At 39.5% G+C, this 23,578-nt stretch overlaps 1 protein-coding gene across 5 annotated transcripts in view; it reads right to left on the reverse strand.

Annotated features, from left to right (window-relative positions):
* Positions 1-23,578, reverse strand: part of DDC (dopa decarboxylase) — a 121,618-nt gene that overhangs the window by 50,065 nt on the left and 47,975 nt on the right. For all 5 annotated transcript variants that reach the window (XM_043975350.1, XM_043975351.1, XM_043975352.1 and 2 more), the window contains 4 exons: positions 22,819-22,938; positions 19,012-19,146; positions 14,191-14,334; positions 7,603-7,669 (listed from right to left, as the gene is read on the reverse strand). In XM_043975350.1, the coding sequence (XP_043831285.1) occupies positions 7,603-7,669; positions 14,191-14,334; positions 19,012-19,146; positions 22,819-22,938 (466 nt within the window). The remainder of the gene's footprint in view (positions 1-7,602; positions 7,670-14,190; positions 14,335-19,011; positions 19,147-22,818; positions 22,939-23,578) is intronic.

Raw genomic sequence — 23,578 nt, forward strand, 5'->3', positions numbered from 1 at the left:
CCAGAGTTCTACTTTGGGGTCATATAGAATGATGTGGAGTTTCATTTGGGGTGAGGCCATGCCAGGGATGATTTCAGACTTCATGTGAGTTCAGGGTTAAGAGACCCTTGTAGGAATGGGTCCACAATGGGTCACTTAGGTGTTTCAAAAACAGAAGTTTAAAAACAGAGAAATATAGAGGGGACAAAGCTTGTTACTTTAGATGCAGAACTTCACTAATTCTGAGAAAAGCCATCACATTTTCTGGGTAGCGAAGCCCTCTTCAGCAGCTTCTATGCTACAGACTCTTCCCAGCTCCCCCATGCTCCACCTGGCCTCCCACTCAGTGCTTCCTATAGTCTTGCTCTCAAGGGGCTTCAGCTTCTGGGCCCTAACTTCTATGTAGAACTAAAGTCTTGGATCAGGCTTCATGCTCATACAACTTCTTGGGCCAAGATACTTTGCTCTGACCTATGAACAGAAACACTCACATTTTGTTTCACTCTCTTTGCCCCAACTTCTGTTTTCTGCATTGAGGGAACTTTTATACAAGTAATGAAAAGTGATGGGAAGGTACTTCTCAAATAATAAGGTGAAAGTATATGAACACATAGTTCTCAAAGGAAGAAATCCAAAGCATGAACAGCCATATTTTTTAAAAAATGTTTCAAATCACTAATAGAGAAAATTTTTAAAAAGAAAAAAAAGGGGGCAGCTAGATGGCGAAGTGGATAAAGCACCGGCCCTGGATTCAGGAGTACCTGAGTTCAAATCTGGCCTCAGACACTTAACACTTCCTAGCTGTGTGACCCTGGGCAAGTCACTTAACCCCAATTGCCTTACTTTAAAAAAAAAAAAGAAAAAAGAAAAGAAAATTAAAGCAACTCTGATTAGAAAACATGACGAAAAAAGGAGCATGACCAAATTTGAAGGAGTTGGAGTAAAATGGTCAAATTAACTCACTGTTGGTGGAGCTGTGAAGAACTGGTCCAGCCATTCTACAAAGACATGTGGAACAATATCTCCAAAGCCACTGAACCTTCCCCTTTGTCCTAGCAATGCCACTACTAGCTTATAACTCAAAGAAATTAAATTAAGAGAAAAAGTACAAATGTACAAAAATGTTTATAGTAGTTCTTTTTGAATGGCAAAAAACCCTGGAAACTAAGAGGGGGTACCCATCAGTTGGGAAGTGGCTGAACAAATTATTTTATGTGAATTTATATTATTGGGCTGCAAGAAATAATAAGGGACATGGTTCTAGAGAAACCTGGGAAGACTTGTATGAACTGACACAGTGTGAAGCAAGCTAAAATAGGAGACCAATTTATACAGTGACAACAACATTATAAAGACAAACAACTTTGAAAGACAGAAGAACTCTGACCAATTCAGTCACCAACCTCAATTTCAGACCAATGAGTATGACACCCACCTCCTGACAGAGAAGTGACAGATTCAAGATGCACAATCAGACATACATTTTTGGAGAAGGACAATGCTGGAATTTGTTTTGCTTTATTGTGCAAGGCTTTTGTTTTTCTTCCCCTTCTCCACATATACCTGGCACAAAGCAAGTGCATTATAAATGTTTTATCTATCTATCCAATACGGGTGAGGGATTTTCAAATTTTAAGTTAGCATTTTTAAATTTTAATTTTAAAGGATATTAAACTGATGAACCTAAGACTATCTGTCCTCTGCTGTATTAACAGGGTACCTAGGTGGTACAGTGGATCAAGTTCTGGGCCTGGATTCAGGACAACTCATGTTCCTGAGTTCAAATCTGGCCTCAAACACTTACTAGCTATGGAACCCTAGGCAAGTTACTTAACAATTTGCCTCAGTTTTCTCATCTGTAAAATAAGTTGGAGAAGAAAATGGCATCATCTTTGCCAAGAGAACCCCAAATGGGGTCATAAAGAATCAGACATGATTGAAATGACTTAACAACAACAAATATTCACAAAGTTGGGAGACACTTTACCACACTTATACTTGGGGTAATTTAATTGGGACAGACTGTTTTCAGTTTTTCTACTTCCACTAAAGGTCCTTCATCCTTCTTGAACAGGGATTCTTAACCTGAAGTCTGTGAACTTATTATTTTAATATTTTGATTACTATTTCAATATAATCAGTTTCCTTTGTAATTCTTGGTATTTTATTGCTTTAAAAATATTACTCAGGGGCAACTAGGTGGCGTAGTGGATGGAGCACTGGCCCTGGAGTCAGGAGGACCTGAGTTCAAATCTGGCCTCAGACACTTGACACTTACTAGCTGTGTGACCCTGGGCAAGTTACTTGACCCCAATTTCCTCACCAAAAATAATAATAATAATAATAACAATAAATATATATATATTATTCAGAGAAAGGGTCCATAGGCTTCACTAGACTGCCAAAGGGGTCCATGACATAAAAAAGGATCAAGGATCTTTGTTCTAGAAAGAGGATGTTGGTAGACTTGGTAGACTTAAAAGTGACTTAGCAGTAGTATCCAACGTCATGAATATGAAGTCAATCTAGATTCTTGTCTGGGTTCTGGGCCCCCATCTCTCACCTGTTCAGATTGCCTGCTTGAATTTCAGGCCAATTACCTTCTTTGACCTTTAAAATCCACTTAATCCATTATGCTTGATTATCTGTGCTCTGCATCTAGTGCTAACTGGGACCCTCACTCCTCACATAAGCCCCAACTCCAGTTTTCTTACCTGCTTTTCATCCACTGCCTGCCTTTGACCTTTAGGGCTTACATGTATCCCCACATTGGACTGATCAAATAGTTCTCACCTCTGGGACAGTCTCAGCCACCAGCTCCCTCATCCTTCCCCAGAACTGACCTGCTCTTCCTTTGCCCCTGTTCTGGGCTCTGCTCTCCCTTCCCTCTTCCACAGGCAGTGCTTCTGCAATCTGCTGTCCCTCCACTCTCAGCACTGACCTGCCCTCTTCCAGGCTGTTCTCAAAACGTGCCTGAAGTTTGATTTTAGTCATCCGTTTTTTCCCCCACTTGTGATCTTTTTCTGAATAGGAACTGCCAGGAAATTAACTTGTTTAAGCAGACCAATCAAAAGAGGTCTCTGGGGGTGGCTAGGTGGCGCAGTGGATAAAGCACCAGCCCTGGATTCAGGAGTTCCTGAGTTCAAATCCGGCCTCAGACACTTAACACTTACTAGCTGTGTGACCCTGGGCAAGTCACTTAACCCCATTGCCCTGTTAAAAAAAAAAAAAGAGGTCTCTGAAGAACAATAATAACATAGAATTTCAAATGAAATTTAATTTCTAAAGCAGCAATTTTCAGAAAACTATGTTCAAATTTGTCTTCTGTGTGGCTAGTGAATCATCACTTTTAATCACAGCAGCTTTTTACCAAGAGGAAGTATTGGATAGTGGGGGCTGGGGGGGGGGGAGGCGGGAAGGGAGGATGCAGAAGGGCACAAAACATGGGACTTGAATTCAGAAGACTTAGATTTAAGAACTACCTCTATCACTTATTTCCTGTGAAACCTGGAACAAGTCATGTTGATGAGGAACCTCACTTTGCACATCTACCATCTACCTCAACATAGTCTCTTCAGGGATTAAATGAGTCTGTTTATATTCAAGTCCTTTATCAGGCATAGTGCCACATAAATGTAAATTGTTTTTAGCCTATTGACGCTGTGGGACATCAGCTCTGGACACTAAAAAAGATGTAGTTTCAACTTGGAAAACACTCAGCAATGAGTGCTTATTCAATATTTTAGCCAAAACAATACTCAACTTTGAAAATTTCTGCAGTAGATAAACAGAGTTTAGAATTCTCTGATGTCAAATCACAGGATCAAGGGTTTGGAGTTGGAAGAGAGCTCAGAGGTCGCTGGGTCCCCAGCCCTCATTTTACAGTGGAAGAAACTGAGGCCCAGTGAGAACAGGAAGTTAGAGCTGAAGGGGAGGGAAGCATTCTCATCCCACCTCCTTATTTTAAAGAAGAGGAAACTGAGCACCAGGGAGATGAATGGATTTAGAGCTGGGAGTGACTTTGGAAACCATCTAATCCTATCCCCTCATTTTTCGGAAGAAGAAACTGGGGCTAAGAGAGGTGAAATTGCTTGTCCAAAGTTGCAACTGTGTACAGGTAGTGACAGGGCAGAGATTCAAACTCAGCTTCTCCAACTCAAAAATAAATAAATAAAAGTACTTCCCAGTGTACCATGCTGCCTATCGGTGTATTTCCACAATGGACATCCCTTTATGGTGCCAAACAAATTACAACTTGGTTTCTGGCCACATACAAGAAAGCTTTTAAAAGTAATTAAATACTAGATCAAAGTAATGACCTGGACTCGATCTGACCCCCATGGTTCTTTCAAGCTGGCAGATCTCATGAAACAAGACTGTAACACCTGTGCAGAGGTCACAAGAGGGGCCCGCTGGACTCGGCCCCACTGGAGCCCTCGGGCAGTCTCTGAATATGATAGCTGCAGGGAGTTATATAAGCAGGCTGAGGGCCAGGACATTCAGTTCCTTTGGGAGACCAGCCCAGCTTGGGTTGTTTACTGCACTTGATTAGAGCTCAGTGCTAATGAGGCCAAAGTCATGGCTTCCATCCCCGTCTGGGCCAGTTAGCCTCACTTCGTTCTGTGACCAGGGACCCTGCAGCCAGGCCAGCTGTTCTCACAAGTGAATGCTCCCAGTCACATGGCAGGGTGGAATGAGCGTGAATGGAAATGGGTCAACTCAAAGCCATCCTTCCTTCTGGGAAAAACAACGAGTAGAACAATAATCCAAAATGTACATAAGTGGGGGTGGGAAAGAGGCAGCTGATTAATGTCATCTTTGGATAGGAAGGATCACAAGTGATAGCAGCTGTTGATTCTCTCAGCTCCTTGCCTTGAAACTGTATAGATGCATAGACTCATCCCTTGACTATAAGAGAACCCCACTCACTCCTAGTGAGATATTGTAGGAAGGAATGTATGGTTGGAGCATTGAGAAAGCACATTTGGGTGGTCTAGTCTTAACAAGTAGCCAATTGTCACCCATTTAACATTTTGCCCTAAAAGATTGGCCAGATACTAGTTGTCTAGGAAAAGTTTCATGCCCTATGCCTTCTCTAGCGATAGCTCCTAAAAGTTGGTGTCAAATTGGCCTTTGTCCATACTGGGAAACAGTTTCTTGGCCTTCACTTGAGGCCAGATTTGGCCCACTCTAGAGCAATGTTCTCCATCCATAAAGCTATTTCCATGGTGTCTGGGGTTTCTAATAGCTCAGGCCGAAAATGAAATTTTAGGAGTACAGGGCCATCTGATTCTTCAGTTGGATGTACTAGGGCAAAGAAAAGATACTTTGTTGATAGACTGAAAAATCTAAGAGATCCAGGAGTAAGTTCAATCTGAATGAGCAAGAAGTGTGAATCACGGACTGTCTTTAAAGAAATGAAGTTGTATTACCTTGAAATATATACTGTAAACTCCAACCAGGCTAGCAAAGTACTGCAAAGTATAGATCTAAGATGGAAACCTTTATTCATGAATAGACTACTCCATAATTAGAACATGTAGGAAATTGATTATTGTAGACATGGGAGAAGGCAATAGTATGTTGAGCTAACATATACTGTAAGAAAAATTTTTTTTGGTAATTCTAGTTAGAAAGCTATGTAGTCTATGAATCCAGTTCTAAAGGGCCAAAAGCTCAGTAGGAGCAACTATTCAGTATCTAGAAATAAGAAAGTGATAGAAAACAGTAACTGAAAGCAAGTACATGTAGCCATTCTCCATTGGCCCTAGGGTATACTTGAATGTTTGACCAATGTTAAAGGAAAGAGCTAGGAGTAGGCCACAGGGCAATGTGAAAGAGAAGATAAGTCTAAGAGAAAGCATGGGTGGCTCAGGCTCATGTAAGGGGTGATGGAGGCCTATCCTCAGAGCTATTGGCCACAGGATCTAGCACCTATTTTAGGCACTAGGGGTAAATGAAGGTCTTAAGAACCAACTAGTAGCATTGTTACAAGAAATAGAGAAGACAGAGATAAGATAGTAAAAAATAAATTCTCAGACTATGAACTGTTAATATTTCTAAAGCAATGATAAGAGAAGCATGAGGTCCGAAGCCCAAGGAAAAAACAACTTGAGATACCCTGTGCATTGATTGAACCAGGAGAGAACCCCAAATCCCAGGTACCTATGCAAAAACTGGAGGCATAGGGAACCCATTCCTAACAGCTTACAACCTGTAGTTGAAATTCCTAATAAGAACTAGAGATGAACCAACAAGAACGAGCATTGTAAGGAAGTCAGAAAAGTAGAAAGATGGAGGCAGCATTACAGTAGAAAGAGCACTAAACTCAGACTAAGAAGACCTGAATGCTAATCCTAATGATGCCACTTCCTATTTGTGTGACTTGGAGCAAGTTGAATCCCTCTGGGTGGGCCTCAGTTTTCTGAAGGATTGGGCTACTTCAGCTCTAAGGTCCCATTTATAAGGCTTATAAATCAAGAAATAATAAAGTCGAGATCTCATAGTTTGTAGCATCAAAGACATGGAGCTGTAAACAATTTTATAGGTCACTTGGTCTAACTCCCTTAGTTTACAGTGAAGTTAAGGATAAGTAGCCAAGCTAGTGTTTGAGCCTAGGTTCTCTGACTTCAAAGCCACCACTTTTTCCATCATATCCAGGAGCCTGGGACAAGTATGAAGTGGTAGAAAGGTTTATTATAATTTGTTAAATTTGCCCCTTTTAGTCTGCCATTTTACCCATACACACACACACACCCCTTGCATGTTTCCCAAAGCTTTGTAGCTTTTAAAGACCTAAAAACCTCTCTAGGTAGTAGAATGGTTTATGGAGGCAAGCAGAACCTGTAATTTTACCCTAAAAGGAATGAGGAGACTCAGGAAAATAAAGGAAAGTTCATTAGAAAGTTCCAGTGGGCTAGCTTCTAGGCCTGGTTTAAACATGAAAACAGGCCCCCAGAGGTACAGATACTGGGTGTGGTTCCCACCACTGGTCTGATGCGTTAAAGAATATCAATTTATGAAAATGTCACTTACTTCTGAAGCCTTAAAAAATATTTTTTTTCTCTTCAGTAGAGTAAGCATTTTCTAGTAATCCTGGCACACCATTAAAGCATCAAATTCTTTCTTCATAAATAATACAAAGGTCAACGCTAGCCCAGCCAACGATTTCTAATTCTGAACTCCTGACCTCCTGAATTGTTCATTGTTTCTGAACTGTTTATATTGCAAATACAAGAAAGCTACACAAAGACCACATTAGAAAGAAGCACAACTAAGGCTACATTATTTCTAATAGAATGTAAGATTTCTGAGGGTAGGAATACTGTCTTTTTTTTTAATCTTCCTATCTCCAGTGCCTAGCACAAGTCTTTGGGCATAGTGTACAGTTTATGTATATATATATATATATATATATATATATATATATATGTGTGTGTGTGTGTGTGTGTGTGTGTATGTGTATGTATGTATACTTTGACTTTTAAATTCTGAAACAAGGCTGAATTTAGTTGTGAAGCTCACTTGGAAGGAGGTAAAAAACTTGGAGCTGAAAATAGTAGATATTCTACCCAGCAAATAAACATTTCCAAAAGCATGAGAAAAAATTAAGTGAATACTTACAAATAGGACCCAGTTCTAATAGATTGTCAAATGAACAGCAAGGAGTGGTTCCAAGTGTAGCAACCACCTAAGAAGTAAAAACAAATAGCATAAAACTTAGAAATCTCCCCCCTCCCCTCCCCTCCCCTTAAGGAAGCTTTTTAAAATATCATTATTTTTTCCAATCTAATCCAATCCAACTAAAAAAGTTGTACCTGGAACTAAAGATAGGTCAACAAAATAAGATCAATCTCTGGACTGAAGGAACTTCAATGGGGTAAGGGGTGGGGAAGAGAAGCAATAAGACTACAAATAGATAAGCGAAGAAGTAGAGGCAGGGGAGTTATAAAACTCCTTGCTCCCCATTGCAACTTCAAGGTTCTCTCCCTCCCTCTATCATTCAGTAACATCTCCCTTGGGGTTTATGCTGTTTATATTTACCACCCAACCAAAACCTTGGTAGCTGATGTCTATAGACCTGGAGGTCACTCCCATTCCTCCCTTAATGCATTTATACATGACTCACAATTTTTCTCTCCCACTCAACTCTTACCTTCATGCAAGGGGACTTTAATATATGTACTGACTCTCTCTCAAACAACCTAGCCACTCAGTTCTTGATCCTACTGACTTCCCATGATCTATTCCTGCACTCACCTCAGTCATATACAAAGATAGTCATACCATTGATTTTGCCATCACCCATATATGTACCAAAATCCCCTTATATGACTGTAATCTATTGCTTTTTCATTTTTTCCTCTCCCTTCCCTTACAAAACCTGACTATTCATTTGCACCATGACCTCCAATCTCATGATTCCTCAATCCTCTCCCAGATCATCTCTCTTGTACTAGCCACTCTCTCCTCTTTTCCCCATCTTGACCCCTTGGCAAATCAACTCAACTTTCCATTGCCCTCCTCTCTTAAATCCCTTGACCCTCTATCATCTCACTGATGATACCCTGCTGAGCTTCAACTTTGGATCACTCCCACTATCCCACATCACCTTCATCCTTACACACATGCTGCTGAAGGAGGGTAGAGAAAATCATGTAATCATTCTGAGTCCATTTCACAACCTCAATAGGGCCCTCATAGCTGCTAGGCAATCATATTAAACTTCCATTATCTACCCATCATCCCGCTCTCTATAAAAGTTCTTCCAAATCTTTCCACTCTGCCTTAAACTTCTCATGATCCCCTCTGTCCCTTCCCTCTCAGCTAAAAACCTTGCCTCATATTTTACAGAAAAAAATTGAGGTCATTCACCATGAACTCCTTCTCCCCTCCTCTATATTTCACATCACTCATATTCCTTCTACTACGATCTCCTCCTTCACCTCTGTCTCATATGATGAGATGACTTTACTCCTTACCCAGGCTAACTAATCCTTCTTCCTGCTCAAGTGATCACATTCTCTTCCAATAGATTGCCCCTTCTGTCATCTCTAGTCCGCCACTTATTTTCAGTGTCTCTGTCTACTGGTTCATTCTCTACTGCCTGCAAAATGTCCATGTCTCTCCCATTCTGGAAAAAAAAAATCCTCTCACTGGACCATTATATTCTTGATAATTATTGTCCTATATATCTCTTTTGCCCTTTTGTGGCTAAACTCCTAGAAAATGCTGTTTACAATAGGTGCCTCCACTTTCTCTCCTCTACCTCTGATGGAGGAGGCTAAAAAAGGCTAACAGACAACCTAAGATCTGAGCTCTAAAAGGGGCTAATAGATAACCTATCAACTGTAACTAAAAGTTGTTAACAGATAACCTAAGGTCAATAGTACCTAAAAGGGTTAAGGAAGAAACTAAGGTTTGTGTTCTTATCAACAGTACTGTAAGCAAGAGGTTTCAACATCCCTGTCAACCAATACCAACAACAGAAACAGTACCAGGGACCATTAACCATTAAAATCCATTAATATTCCTAGACGACAAGACACCTAGAAACCAGATCTTAAGTAAAAAGATCTGGGTCTGACAAATTTAAGCATGTCAATAGGAACATGCGCTGAAAGGACCAAATGTGTCCTTAGGTTCACCTTATGATGGATGTGTAAAACCCCCAAAACACACCTCCAAGGAAAAAGGTACATGCCTTGTGGGTTGTCTTAGGACTCTAGGAAGTCCAAATTAGGATAAAACCTCCCACGTACCTCCTTAAGGAGGAGATTAAGATAATGAGCAGATAACCTACTTTTTCTCACTATGAATATAACCATTTCCATCTCCCAAAATGAGACATTTATCTCCTTGGTATCTCCCTGTGGCCTCACAGTATTTTAATAAAACTTAGGAAACTGAGTCATTGGGTCTTGTAATTCTTTGGGACACCTCTCTATCAGTTTGATCAAGTAAATCCATCCCTACTTCACCTCTATTCTTAACCCCTTCCAACTGGCTTCCAACCTTATCATTCCACTGAAACTGCTCTTTCCAATGTTACTGCTGACAAATTCAAAGGCTCTTTTCTCAGTTTTGATTCCTGACCTCTGTGCAGCTTTTGATGCTGTTGATCACTCTTCCCTCCGTGATACTCTCTTCTCTCCAGCTCTTCAGGACCCCACTCTTTCCTGGTTCTCTTCTCACCTATGTGATCACTCCTTCTCTGTCTCCATTGTTGGATCCAGATCATGCCGGGATGTCAGAGCGTTTCTAGAACCAGCGAGGGAGCCAACCTTCATAATAGCAGTTCCTTTCTGCTTCACAACTACTCTTAACTTCCACCTTAAAAGCACTAAATCCTAGCAGGGGTTCCTAACCTAAAGCCCATGAAGTTGATTCATTTGTTCTTTTAATTATATTTGAATAACAACATTTCAATATTTCAACTATATTCAATATTTCCTATTATTGTAATCCTATATATTTTATAAACGTAAAACATTATTCTGATAAGGGGCCCCCAAGTTTCACCAGGCTGCCAGGGAGATCCACCAAAATAAGACATGTTAAGAAACCTTGCCAAAAATTTAAAAAATAAATAAAAATTTTAAAAAAGAACCTTTGCCCTACCTATAGCCTCAAAGCAAATATCAGCCTTAACAACTAAGTTTAAAACTTCAACATTGCACCACAGCACCCCCTGGTGGTCAGTTATCAACAACCCCAATTTCAGTTTTTGCAACCTGAGAGGTAGAGGGATGGCACAATTAACCCAGATCCAAATTTCATCTAAGAAGCTGCCTATATGACAAAATGAATTTACTTTGTCTCAACACATTTTAAAATATCTTTTCTAAGAGAGTCTGAGCCACAAAGCCGCTTGTCCTAATTCCCAGAAACCACTTTAAAGCAACAACACCTGCTCTCCCAGGGCTCTGATTACCCTGCCTCAGCACCACACAATGAATTTAACCTAATTTACAACCCATATTACAGAAGCATAATCACATTTGGGAAGGGGTGGGGAGGAGAGAGAAGTTGCATATCAGAAATGGATCTGACAGCTAAAAACAGCCCAAAGGCTTTCTTCTGAGAGAATGGATTTCTAGCCAACTTCCCCCGAGGCTTCTCTACCGCCTGGCCTCAAAGTCTTCTCCCAATCAACTATCCATCTCTGGCCTCCTAGGCCAAAGGAAAGAAGGCAATTTTGAGAAATAAAATGCCTCACCGGGTTGGGTTTTGCCCTTTCCCTTAAGTATTAGAACACTTAAAGTCCCTCACTTGTCTCACTTTTGATAAGCCAGAAAGGTAACAAAAGGAAAATGGGGCAAATATCTTTGGAGTGGAGACCCCAGAGACTGAGCTGAAGTTCTGGCTCACTTCCTGTCTACTCCTATACTTGGGAAGTGAGGCTCTGCTTTAGGTAGTTCAGGGCCTCAGCAAACCTTGGCTTATGAGCTTAGAATCGGCATCACCTGGTGGTGATTTCTGTTCCCTTGGTGCTACCCAACACTGGTCAAAACTTTCTAATCTGTTCTCCAATGAATAGATTTTTTTAAATGGTTTCTTTGCTTCCTCTGAGAAAATGAAGGTCTATATTCATCAATGATTAAAATAACATTTTCCAGCACTGCTTTCAATCAACTGGTTAGTAAGTATTTATTAAGGCTTTGGTTTTTGTTCAGTTGTGTCTGGATCTTTGTGAACCCATTTGGGATTTTCTTGGCAAAGATCCTGGAGTGGTTTGCCATTTCCTTCTGCAGCTCATTTTACAGCTGAGGAAAGTGAGGCAAACAATGTTAAGTGAGTTTTCTAGGGTTCCACAGCTAGTTAGTGTTTGAGGCCAGATTTGAACTCAGATTGAAGTCTTCCCAACTTCAGGCCCAGGACTCTATACACTGCACCACCTAGCTGGCCTTATGAAGGCTTCCTACGTACTTAGTACTGTGATAGGCACTAGGGATGCAAAAAAATAATAATAATAATTAAAGCAACCCCTCTCCTCAAGAAACTTACATTCTATTGGCAGTGGAATTATTTATGAGTGTCTCTGTGAAGGACACTAAAATCTGAAGTGCAGCAGTAGAATTGTGGGTCCTTTCAGTCCCCATGTCCAAGACCTGGTGCACCTTTTTATTTTAGAGGCAAATAATAAGAATTAGTAGATTGAAAGCTTCCCTTTGGCTGATATGTTTAATGTATTCAAACTAAAGGCCCTAACCCGAATTAGATCAAAATGAACAAATGCTTCCATTTCAAAGCTATGGAAACAAAAAGGATGAAAATAAAATGAGGACCCTCTTTGAAATCCTGTCGATGAATCTAAAGCATAAAGCTGGATCTTTCTTTCGTATATTCAGAATTAGAAGAGGATTATTAAAATGTATACATGATAAGGCTCAGTGGTGTGAAGACAGGACCAGGTGTGAGTTAGGAAAGCCTGACTTTAAGCTGCAGCTCTGGCTCATACTGTGTGACTGTGGGCATATCACTTACCCTCTGGGTGGCCCCTGGCAACTCTACAGCTATAAGATGTAGAAAAGTTGCTGTTCTGCACCAGGAGAAGAAGTTTCCCCACTGGGAATTTCCCCACCAGTGAAATTATATATAGAAACTAAAAAAAATCCATATAGTTAAAAAAAAAACACTTTATTTAATATAGAGACCGTACTTGAGTAACACAGAATACACTCCACTTTCAAATACTGCAATAAGAAAAGCTACACAACCACCTCCTAGCTCATCTCCCCTCTTCCAGAATCTCTGTGTCCAGTGTCTTCCAGAATTTCTCCTCTGCTCCATCCAGAACACTGCACCCAGATTAGTCTTCCTGAATGTGACTTTGATCATGTCACTAACTTAAAACCTTCAATGGTTCACTAGTACTTACAGAATGAAATCTAAATTTCTTACATTATCCATCAGGGTCTTCCTTCACTGGGCGTCAGACTAAATTTCTAACCTATTCTCCCACTGCTTCTAAATGTTAGCCTTCTGCTGCAGCCCAACTAGTATCCTCTCTGTCTTCTGAACCTTCCCGGCTTATTCCCACTTGTCATGCTTACATGCATTCTTGCACTTCATCATCCCTTGCCCTGAGTATCTAGAGCCTACCTTTAAACATTAATTCAAATTCTGTCTCTACCTACTACTTTCTCTGAATACCCTAGACCTCATACCTCATTTGTGCTCCCCCCACCCTTCCCTCTTTCTTTTTGTGTAACCATGGACAAATCACGTAGCCTCTCAGTACCCCAAGACAATTCTCTTAAGACTATAATATCACATATGAGTTGGTGACATGCTTTGATTGAAAAAAACTTTCACTCTGAGAGTTCCCTACACAGATGAAATTATAGTCCAGACCAAGAAATTATAACCAACTTTGTATATACATAGTACCTTAAAGTTTAGAAATCTTTGCTTTGAACTTTTGACTTTATTCTGTACCACAAACTAAGATATGCACAAAACAAAAAAGATACTCACTGGAAGTGTGTTTGAATCTTCCCTTTAATATGTACTCCCTATATGACCCTGACCAAATCAATTCACTTCCTTGGGTCTCAGTTTCCTCACCTATAAGATGAAAGGGCTAAACTAATGTGCCTCTGAGGTCTCTTCCTGCTCTATGATCATAAGAATCTGTCTTTTAGGTTCCAAGTGTCTCACTGTGGCCTCTCACTGAGCTGACAGTGCATTAAAACTCCCAAATATGGTTTTGCAAGAGCTGCTAACTAGTCTTACCTCCCCCTCAAATTAATTCAAAGTGCACAATTTACAAGGCTACAATTTACAAGTTGATGCTTTAAGAATCCTATGATCAGTGTTGACCCTCCCTCCACCAATGCAGATCACAGTCCATAGAAGATTGTCTTTGATACATGTAGAACATCAACAATAATAATCATGACCCTTTGGCCAACCTGGTTGTGAGCTTTTCTGAACTTATCTCAGCTTGTCCTCAGATACCAGATTTATGGTGGGCCCATGACTAAAACCCTTCCATCTTGGTAGGGGCTGTTTGGAACTTGTATTGAACTGCTATAGCCTTTGCTTTTGAGTCAACTTCACATCACTTTGAGATATCTGGGATGAGCACTTTATTAGTGGAAACTGGGGCAACTGGCCTGATATCTCATTATACCTCACAAAAGACACAAGATACAAGGCCACAACTGACAGATTCAAAGTGTATAACTCATTTATATTATAACTTACAAAGAATGGGATAAGGCCAGCGGCTTTGTCTTCATCCAGGACCTTCTGTAGGGCTGAACCTCGTAGAGAAAATTTGTCATCTGAAGGGATCATTTTTATCTTCACGCCACCAATTAATCCAGCCCTTTCCACTGATGAGTGGGACTAGAATGAAAACATTAAACTGGACTTAGGAAAACCAAGATCTCTTTTCAAATAGGATTAGACTACATCTGACAACAAAATGTATCCATCTCTAACTGTAGGATTCTACCAAATTACTAAATGCAAAGCATACCATTCATTTTGAATATCACAAGGGTTATTCCTTTCCTAAACCCTGGAAATATCTCTATCTTCAAAGATGTTTCAATTATACTGAATTTTTCTATGTTATATATATATAACTTTCAATTCTTTATTCACTGAAGCATTTAATAAGTGACTACTATTTACCAGGCCTCAGACACCTATTAACTGTAACTCTGGACAAGTCATGAAACCCTGTTTGCCTTGGTTTCCTCCTCTGTAAAATGAGCTAAAGAAGGAAATGACTAACTACTCCAGTATCTTTGCCAAGAAAACCCCAAATGGGATCACGAAGAGTTGGACATGCCTGAAATGACTGAATAACAAACTGTTCTGCATTCAAAAGCAAAAAGTGACTATAATCTAATAAGACTCCTTTATTGTAATTTATAAACAAGCTCTAGAGGCAATAAGTTGTCATTAGCAGATTGTTGCACTTGAAGTCAGGAAGCTCCGGGTTCAGATCTGTCCTCCAATACTTACTAGTTGTATAAGCCTAAATAAGTCACATGACCTCCTTGTATTGAAGGTATTTTCCCAAGGCTTATTATGGGGACAGTGTGATTTGTTCATGGACGGAGATCTACACTGAAGTTCTCCACTTCGACAAAACCATAGATACTTAACCTATTCCCCTGTAAACTAGTCTTGATGGAAATTTCAAAAGATGAGTGCCTGAGTGGAAAGAACACTGGTGCTAGATTCACAGCACCTGAGTTCAAATTTTGCCTCTGACATTTAACACCTATGTGACCTTGGAGAAGTCATTTATCCTTCATGAGCCTTAGTTCCCTGATCTATAAAATAGGGAGGTAGGACTTCATGGGTTTTTAATGTCTTATGTGTCATTTCCCCCTTTGGCAATCTGGCAAAGCCTATAAACCTTTTCTCAGGATAATGTTTTTAAATGCATAGAATAAAATATATAGGAATCTGAAAGAAAACAATGATGTTGAAATATAGTTACTGAATTTTTTAAAAAAGAGATCACAGGGAGCAGCTAGGTGACACAGTGGATAAAGCATCGGCCTTGGATTCGGGAGGATCTAAATTCAATCCTGCCTCAGACACCTGACACTTACTAGCTGTATGACCCCGGGCAAGTCATTTAACCCTCATTGCCCCACAAAGAGAGAGAGAGAGAGAGAGAGAGAGAGAGAGAGAGAGAGAGAGAGAGAGAGAGAGATCACAGTTTTTAGGTTAATAAACACTCCCTGGGCTAGATGGACTGTAAGATCCCTTCCAGTTTAAGGTGGAGGATCTTGAGACATTTTTAGCCCCAACAGGATTATTGGAATTGTTTCCCAAAGCATCTGACTTCTGACTGATAGTGCTTCTTTATAAGAACGCATGACAGATTAGAATGAGGACAGGACTCAACATCAAAAGTCTTGGTTTCAAGCTTGAGCTTTGCCATTTACTACCTGTGTGGCCCTAAGCATGTCACTCAATGCCTCTACACCTCAGTTTCCTCATTTTTGTAAATAGGAACTCTAATACCTGTAATACCTACTTATAGTATGAGGGATTAGGGGAGACTATACTCCAGGTAGGTAGCGCAGTTTGAGACAGGGGGCTCAAACCAGAGGGGCCAACATGGTGCCAGGAATGGTGATGAAACTGATAAGGCGTGGCCTATGGATGGAGATGTTAGATGGTACCATCTTTTTGGAAAGAGGTTTGTTTTCATTGGCATAGAGAAATCCCAGTAAGCAAACTCATGGAAGCTATGAAATAATAATATGAATAGTTAGCATTTATGTAATGATGTTATACTCAGAAAGAAATTTTAAAATATTATCTTATTTTATCCTCACAATAGCCTTGGGAAGTAGGTGCTATTATTTCCCTCATTTTACATGTGTGGAAGTTGAGGCAGGCAGAGGTTAAGTGACTTGTCCAGAGTCACACAACTAGAAAGTATCTGAGACTGGATTTGAATTCGAGTCTAACTGACTCCAGGTCCAGTACTCTATCCACGACATCATCAAATTACCCCTCCTATGCAACTTGTAGACTTAGAGAATTGGGACATTGAAAAGGTAAGTGACTTTCCTACGGTTATATAGACATTATGTGTCAAAGAAGGGAGTTGAGCCCAGGTCTTCTTGACTTCAAAGCCAGTTTTCTATACTCTATACTCTGCACTGCCTATTGGGGAGGAGGAGAAGGGGAGAGTAATGTAATCTGGCCATATCCAATTAAATGTTACAAAACTTACCATACCTTATGCATAATCATACTCAATATACAGGAAGTGCTACATAAATGTGGATTCGTTTTATGCAATTTTTTTTAAAAAATCACATTATTTTACAGTCATCCCTGTGGCATATATCATGCAAAAACTTTTTTGAATATAAATCATTTTTACTGATGCCTGAACACATCTTTCCCCTCCATGAACACAGATAAAAGAACATCCTATTCTCTTTCTCCAGCTCTTGGAATACATCAAAATTTATGTGATCTGATACCAACAAAAACCATGCAGTGACAAAAGTCTACTCTAGTCCTGAATTTCTCCCACATCTATTTATAAATATGATGAAATGAATTCAATAAGTCTTCTCTCCCACAGCAACACTCATGCCAGTACTGTGGTTCCTACTAAGTCACTGTCCTCTCACTTCCACATAAGCTCTTTGATTTATCTCCGGATTACTAAACTGGGAGGTGTTGGGTATAAAGCAGAGAGAAAGGCAGGAGCTACATGGATAGACTTTGAAAGGTCAATAACAGCTTAAGGCAAAGCTTTCTTGTAGAGGGAAAATCCTCTGACCTTCATTAAACACCATGCGCTGTCATTCTCCATTTCCAATCAGTTCTTCATGGCAGCAAAGAGCAGGGAGGACCTTGATACATGAACCAGAGACTCTTATCCAGAGCTCCACATGATGTGAACTCGAACAAATTACTCCTTCTTCAAGAATAGAATCTCTCTATCTTCTTGTATTCTGTCCAACTAACCAGAGAATTATATAATCTATCTGGCAACTACTAATTACTTTCTGATTGAAAATATTAAATTGTATCTTGAAATTGCCACTTGTTCATGTCATATGTGTTAGGTACCTTGCTAAGGATTTAGTCTTTTACCTTTTTTGGTCTGATGAGTGTCTGGTCAGGGGAGAAGGAAGGGAAAGGAAGGAAGGAATGAATGAAGGAGCAAAGGAATGAAAAAAAGGAAGCAGGGAGGAGGGAAGAAAGAGGGAGGAAGACAGAACTTCCCAAGATAGAAATATAACGTATATAGAAAATATCTAAGTTATTAATTTTATTATGTTTAAAAATGTTTTAAAATACTAAGCACTGGACTCTGGTACTATTGATAGAATGTAGGATACAATAAACCTAGATCAGTGTTCATTGCATTTTTACCTTTCTCAATGCCTAGCAAGGAATAGGTGCTTGATAAATGATTTTTGATTGATTGGCACTGCAGAAATGAGTGTACTTAATTAAATAAAACATTAGTCAAATGACATTTGAAAAATTAAGTTATATTTATGGAGAAAAGGTGAAGTCAGTTTCCCTTTGCTGGAAATAGTGTTAGTGACGTTATTTCATAAACTTGTGAATTTGAGAAAATTCCCAAATTGCCATAAAGCTGCATTTCCTCAGCTTTCTGGAAACAAGGTCAGCATTATATGGACTTGAGTTATCACACTTGCCTGCCAAAAATTACTTTGCTAGTTTTCAAATTTGAATTTAATGAAAATTCTAAGAAATTTTATGCTTTTCATTTTGGACATTTTAAGAAATTTAAAATTTTAACATTTTAAGAAATGAATACCTGTAATGGGGAATTGGAGGAATCAACCCATCTTTTCTTTAATGGCAACTTATATTTATTGAGTTTCAGCTGGGCACTTGGTTCACTAAATGCCTCTGTGTGTATATGTTAATTCCCCCATTAGAATGTAAGCTTCTTGAGGCCAGGTACAATTTTTGTTCTTTGTATCCCCAGTGTTTAGCACAGTGCCTGGCATATAACAAGTGTTTTAGTAAGCCTTTATAAATGCTTGTTGAGTGATGTGTGCTCTTTATATCTTGATAGGGATTAGGTGTTTATTTTATGATCTTCCTGAGGCATGTCCTGGCCACCTAACTACTCTCACTCTACTTGTCTGATCTAGTGTTCTCCTGCTTTCCCCCACCCCCACCCAGCTCAAAGCCTTTGGTGGCTGCCTATTGTTAATGAAATCCAGTCCACACTCTTATGCTCAGAGGAAATCCTTCATGGACCTAAAACTACATTAAAATATAATTGGGGGAAATGTTTAACAAAATTAATTAGGATATAATACAACATAGATAATGTTAATGTGTGGTTTTCTAACTCAATATGCTTCTGGGATCCATTTCTATTTGAATTTGATACCACTGGTATAGGCTATATCCTGAGGGAGGGCCCAGACACAGGAAACATTCATCAAAGATAACAACATACTATTATTTTCTCCCACCAAACCAAACATTAAAACATCAGCATTTATTGGTAGGGGTTGTGGCCTATTCAGGTGAACTCACTTGATCAGATGCATAGGCCACCAGCTTGTCCATGATGGCTGCCTTTGTCAGTCCTGGAGACTTGGCCTGTAGCTGCCGAATCACTTTGGTTCTGGCAGCAAGTAGGGTGACCAAGGTAGCTTCACTGGCACTTCCCTGTAGTCAAAAAAAGAAAAAGAGAGAGGATTAAGTGAAGAGACCAGAAATGGAAGAGGATAACTCTAGGATCAGATCAAAGGAACGTAGATTTAGTGCTGGAAAAGGCCTTAGCAGCCATCAAGCTCAACTCTCTCATTCTAAAGATAAGGAAACTGAGGTATAGAGTTTAGTGACTTGCCTGTTTTCACACAGTTAGTAAGTGTCTGAGGTAGTATTAGATCCCAGCCCTTCCTGACGCTAAGGCCAGAGGGCCTTGTCTACTTTTGTTTTGTTTTGTTTTGTTTTGTTTAGGGGCAATGAGGGTTAAGTGACTTGCCCAGGGTCACACAGCTAGTAAGTGTCAAATGTCTGAGGCTGGATTTGAACTCAGGTCCTCCTGAATCCAAGGCCAGTGCTTTATCCACTGCGCCACCTAGCCGCCCTCCCTTGTCTACTTTTAAACAAAATTTAATGTGTGTATGGGGGGAGAGATGAGAGAATTCTTGTGTTCTCTCTGCTTCTGAAAGTCATTTTGAGAACATAGAGAAGGAAAAAATTACTATAATATCTGATAAATAAACAAGATGGTCCTCTTGTGTTTTATAAAACCCTCTTGTCCCTTTATTTCTGAGTAGGATACAATTAACAGAAGAGATCTGGAGCCAAATAGTAAAGTGGGCATAGATTAATCCCACCCATTGGTCCCAAACTCCAAAAGGACAGAGAGTTAGTAGGGGAAAGAAGAGGCACAAAAGGAGGAAGGAGAATGATATAAAACAATTGTAATGATACAAATGAAAACACACACACACACAAACAAAAAAAAACAATGAAAGATTAAATGCAATGCCAGTCTTATTTGGGGAAGGAGGGGCTGAAACACACTTGTGCTCTCAAAGGAAGGGTGACTACAGGGACATATGCTAGGTATAGTCAGGGGGAAGAACAGAATCAGTAAAGTTTTATCTTGAAATCAAATTTCAAGAAACAGAGGGCAGAAGGAAGAAGACGATGAAAAGATAAATGAGAGGATAGTTGTTGAAAGAATACTGAAGAATGAGTAAATGGTCAGTACAGCAATAAAAGGAAGAAAAAAATGTGAAGGGTTAATGGGGATAAAGAAGACCAAATTAATGTCCCTTGATGTCCAGATTATCATAGAATCATTCTCCACATGTCACACATGACAGTGACAATTTGTTCACTGAAGATCTCTGCTTTAAATCTTCCAGTAAGTAAATGTTGTTTTTTTCCCCTTCTCTAATTCCTCAGTGAACTGTTAAGCAAATTCTGATGAAGAACTTTGGATCATTATGCCAATTTACTATGGATTTTTCCTTTGGATTCTATTAACTTCCTGAATGAACCCCATCCGCCTTCTTTAAGTAACAGAGACTACTTAAAACACACAGATACATACACACCTAAGCAAGTTTCCAAAAGCACAATAACAATAACAAAAGATCAGAGGCTTATAATACATCCAGTTTGAACAAAATTCAAATATAATGTGTGTGAGTAGGGGTTCTGTTATTGAAAACCCTTCTTTGAGAGTTAGGGTCGGGGTAGAGCTGTTCTGTATGCTAAGAGATCAGTAATGATACGTTCGCCTTTATTACTACCAAACAAGGGTTGCCATGGTGAGCAGTACTCAAGGGGCATAAGGAAATATTGGTGAGATCTGATGCTCACATCTGCTGATTCTCTGAACTCAAATTTTCTTTCATCTTCTGGTTTTTCAAGTGTCATCTCACACACAGCAGAAAATTGGCTTCACATCCGCATGCAGGCTTTCAAACACAATTAAGAGCCAATTTTCCCCCGACCTAGTTTGTCCAAAACCACAATTATTGTTTGGCATTTGACTCAGGAATGACTATCTGTCTTCTCCCCAGCCCCCATTCCTACATCTTTACTCTGCTGCATGCTAGCTGTTACTGCCATTTTGATGGGAATCGATATCTTTAACTGTCACATCAGATGCAGGAGCACAGTATCCCACTAGCTATTCCCAAACTTGGGCCTTCTTTTAGGTCTTGCAAATTGTAGACAATTAGGCCTGTCAGCTTGGAAGGGTGAGATTTCCTGCTGACAAATAGGCTAATTGCTTGATTTCATTGGACAAAAATAGAGCTGTTCAGGCCCATGGTGAAGACCATTTTTAAGCTTAGGTTTAAAATCAACAGACTGCCATACCCAACATTGTTCCCAACAAGGACCTAATAATAATAGCTTTATATAGCACTCTCCACTATTCTTTCCATGCTGACTTTTTAACTCAGGGAAGTAAAATATTCATAGGATCACAGAGCTTGAGCTGCAAGGAATCTTACAAGTCATTTATTTTAACCTTCTAATTTTACAGATGAGAAAACAGGACCAGTGAGGTTGAGTGATTTGCCCAAGGTCACACAAGTAGTAAACCAGAGAGGTGAGATTTGAACCTAAGTCCTCAGACACTAAATCTATTTCTCTTTCCAAGGCACCATCCTACCCCTCATTCAGATGTAAATTATTTTTGAATCGGTAACTTTGAATCGTATTTATTCCTCTAGGAGTTCTAATTCCATGGAATAACAATAAAAAAACATGAGTTCCTCTAGTGGTATTTAGAGAAATTGGTGCTCCCTATATGATCATCTTGTTCATTGATAAAGTTTGAGTTATATTTTACTTTCTCATCTCTTGGACATATATATATATATATATATATATATACTATTAACGCAATAGAGGACTTGACGAAATGATCCTCCCTGAATTATCAGGTAAAAGTATCTCCCTGCATTGAGTGTGTTTCTCAAAGTAATGAATTGATTTCTTCCTTGGCTATGTCAAAAGGAAGGATCTTTTCTTGGGACCATCTTCATGCCTGACAATAAAGTCATAGAATCAGAAAGAATCATGTAATTGAAGCTGGAGAGAATTCTTTAAATGATCTCCCTCATTTTGCATGAGGAAACTGAGGTACAGCTAATGGTCAATAAATATTTATTAAGTGTCTACTATATGACAGGCATTTTACTAAGTACAGGGACACAAATAAGAAAGGTGGTCCCTGCTTTCAAGGAGCTTACAATCTAATGGGGTAAAAAGGGGGGGTAGTGAAAAAAGTCTGAGCCCTCTATACAGGAAGGCCTTGGGAAGCACTACACTGAGTGCGTTATGAGCATTATCTTATTTGATCCTCACAACCACTCTGGGATGTAGGTGCTATTATTATCTTCATTTTACCCGTGAGGACCTAAGGCAAACAGAGGTTAAGTGACTTGCCCAGGTCACACAGCTAGTAATTAAGCCCAGATCTGAACTCAGGTCTTCCTGATTCCAGACTGAGCACTCTATCCATTGTGCCACCTAGCTGCCCACAAAGTTTTATTGCTATATATTATCTTAATATTGATTACAAAAAGAGATCAATCGGTTGAATGCAAGAATTTCAACATAATGCTTCTCACCACTGGAGAAACAACACAAGGGTGTCTATCCTTTTGGTGACCCAGTTGTGTCAACCTTGTATGTGAATGACAGCATATATATGTATAATGGTAATACACCTTACTGATTTTCTAGAAGAAAAAAGGGGTGACGTCCCAGAAAACTAATGCATCTTTTTCCACCAATAAAAGTCAGAAGTTTAGAATAGAATCATATAATCCAGACGGTTATGACATCCCACCTTCACCATACCTGAATCACTCCTCCCCCTTCTCCATCTTTTCCAGCTAAAAATGCTTCTGGCAGATTGATCATCTTCCCCAGCCAATCCAACATCACTGTCTCTAGCTCTGTGCAAGCGGGACTTGAAACCTATTGTGATAAGAAGGGAAAGCATTAACCAGAAATCCAGTAAGCCATTTCTAAATTTGTTATGAACAGTGCTCAACAATTTATATCTCTATTTTTCTCATTGAACTGTTATTTAAATCAAAATGTGATTTAAAAAATCCATTTTCTATCTTGCTTTTCCCATTATTCTAATACTATCAATCCACATCCCAGTCTTAAAGATGAGATGATTTAACTGAAAAATAGTCTGTTGTCCTACCCTTCAGTTTCAAAGACTTCAGATGGAAGGGGAAGAAGGAATACATATATGCATACGGGATGAGAGAGCAGCTGGTCTGATAGTTATTTTGCTTGGTTTCCAAGTTACCAGAAGGATTTTCCAAATGAAATTGCAAATCTCTGCCCAAGGAAAAGAAGCACATCTAAATAAACTTTCAGTTCCAATAAATCTTTCTTCCTAACAACAGCCAGAGGTCAAGAATGGAATCACTTGCCTGGCATTCAAGGCCGTTCAAGGGTTAGGACCACTTTCCCTTTCCAGCCTTATGTCACATACTCTATGCTCAGCCAAATTTAACTTCTTTCTGTTTCCTAAATATACTCTGTATTCTTCTTCCATACCTTTCCTTCCCCTTTACCTAAAATATCCTCCCTTTCTCTC

Source organism: Dromiciops gliroides, chromosome 1 (genome assembly GCF_019393635.1).
Source record: "Dromiciops gliroides isolate mDroGli1 chromosome 1, mDroGli1.pri, whole genome shotgun sequence".
In the NCBI taxonomy this organism is placed as follows: Eukaryota; Metazoa; Chordata; class Mammalia; order Microbiotheria; family Microbiotheriidae; genus Dromiciops; species Dromiciops gliroides.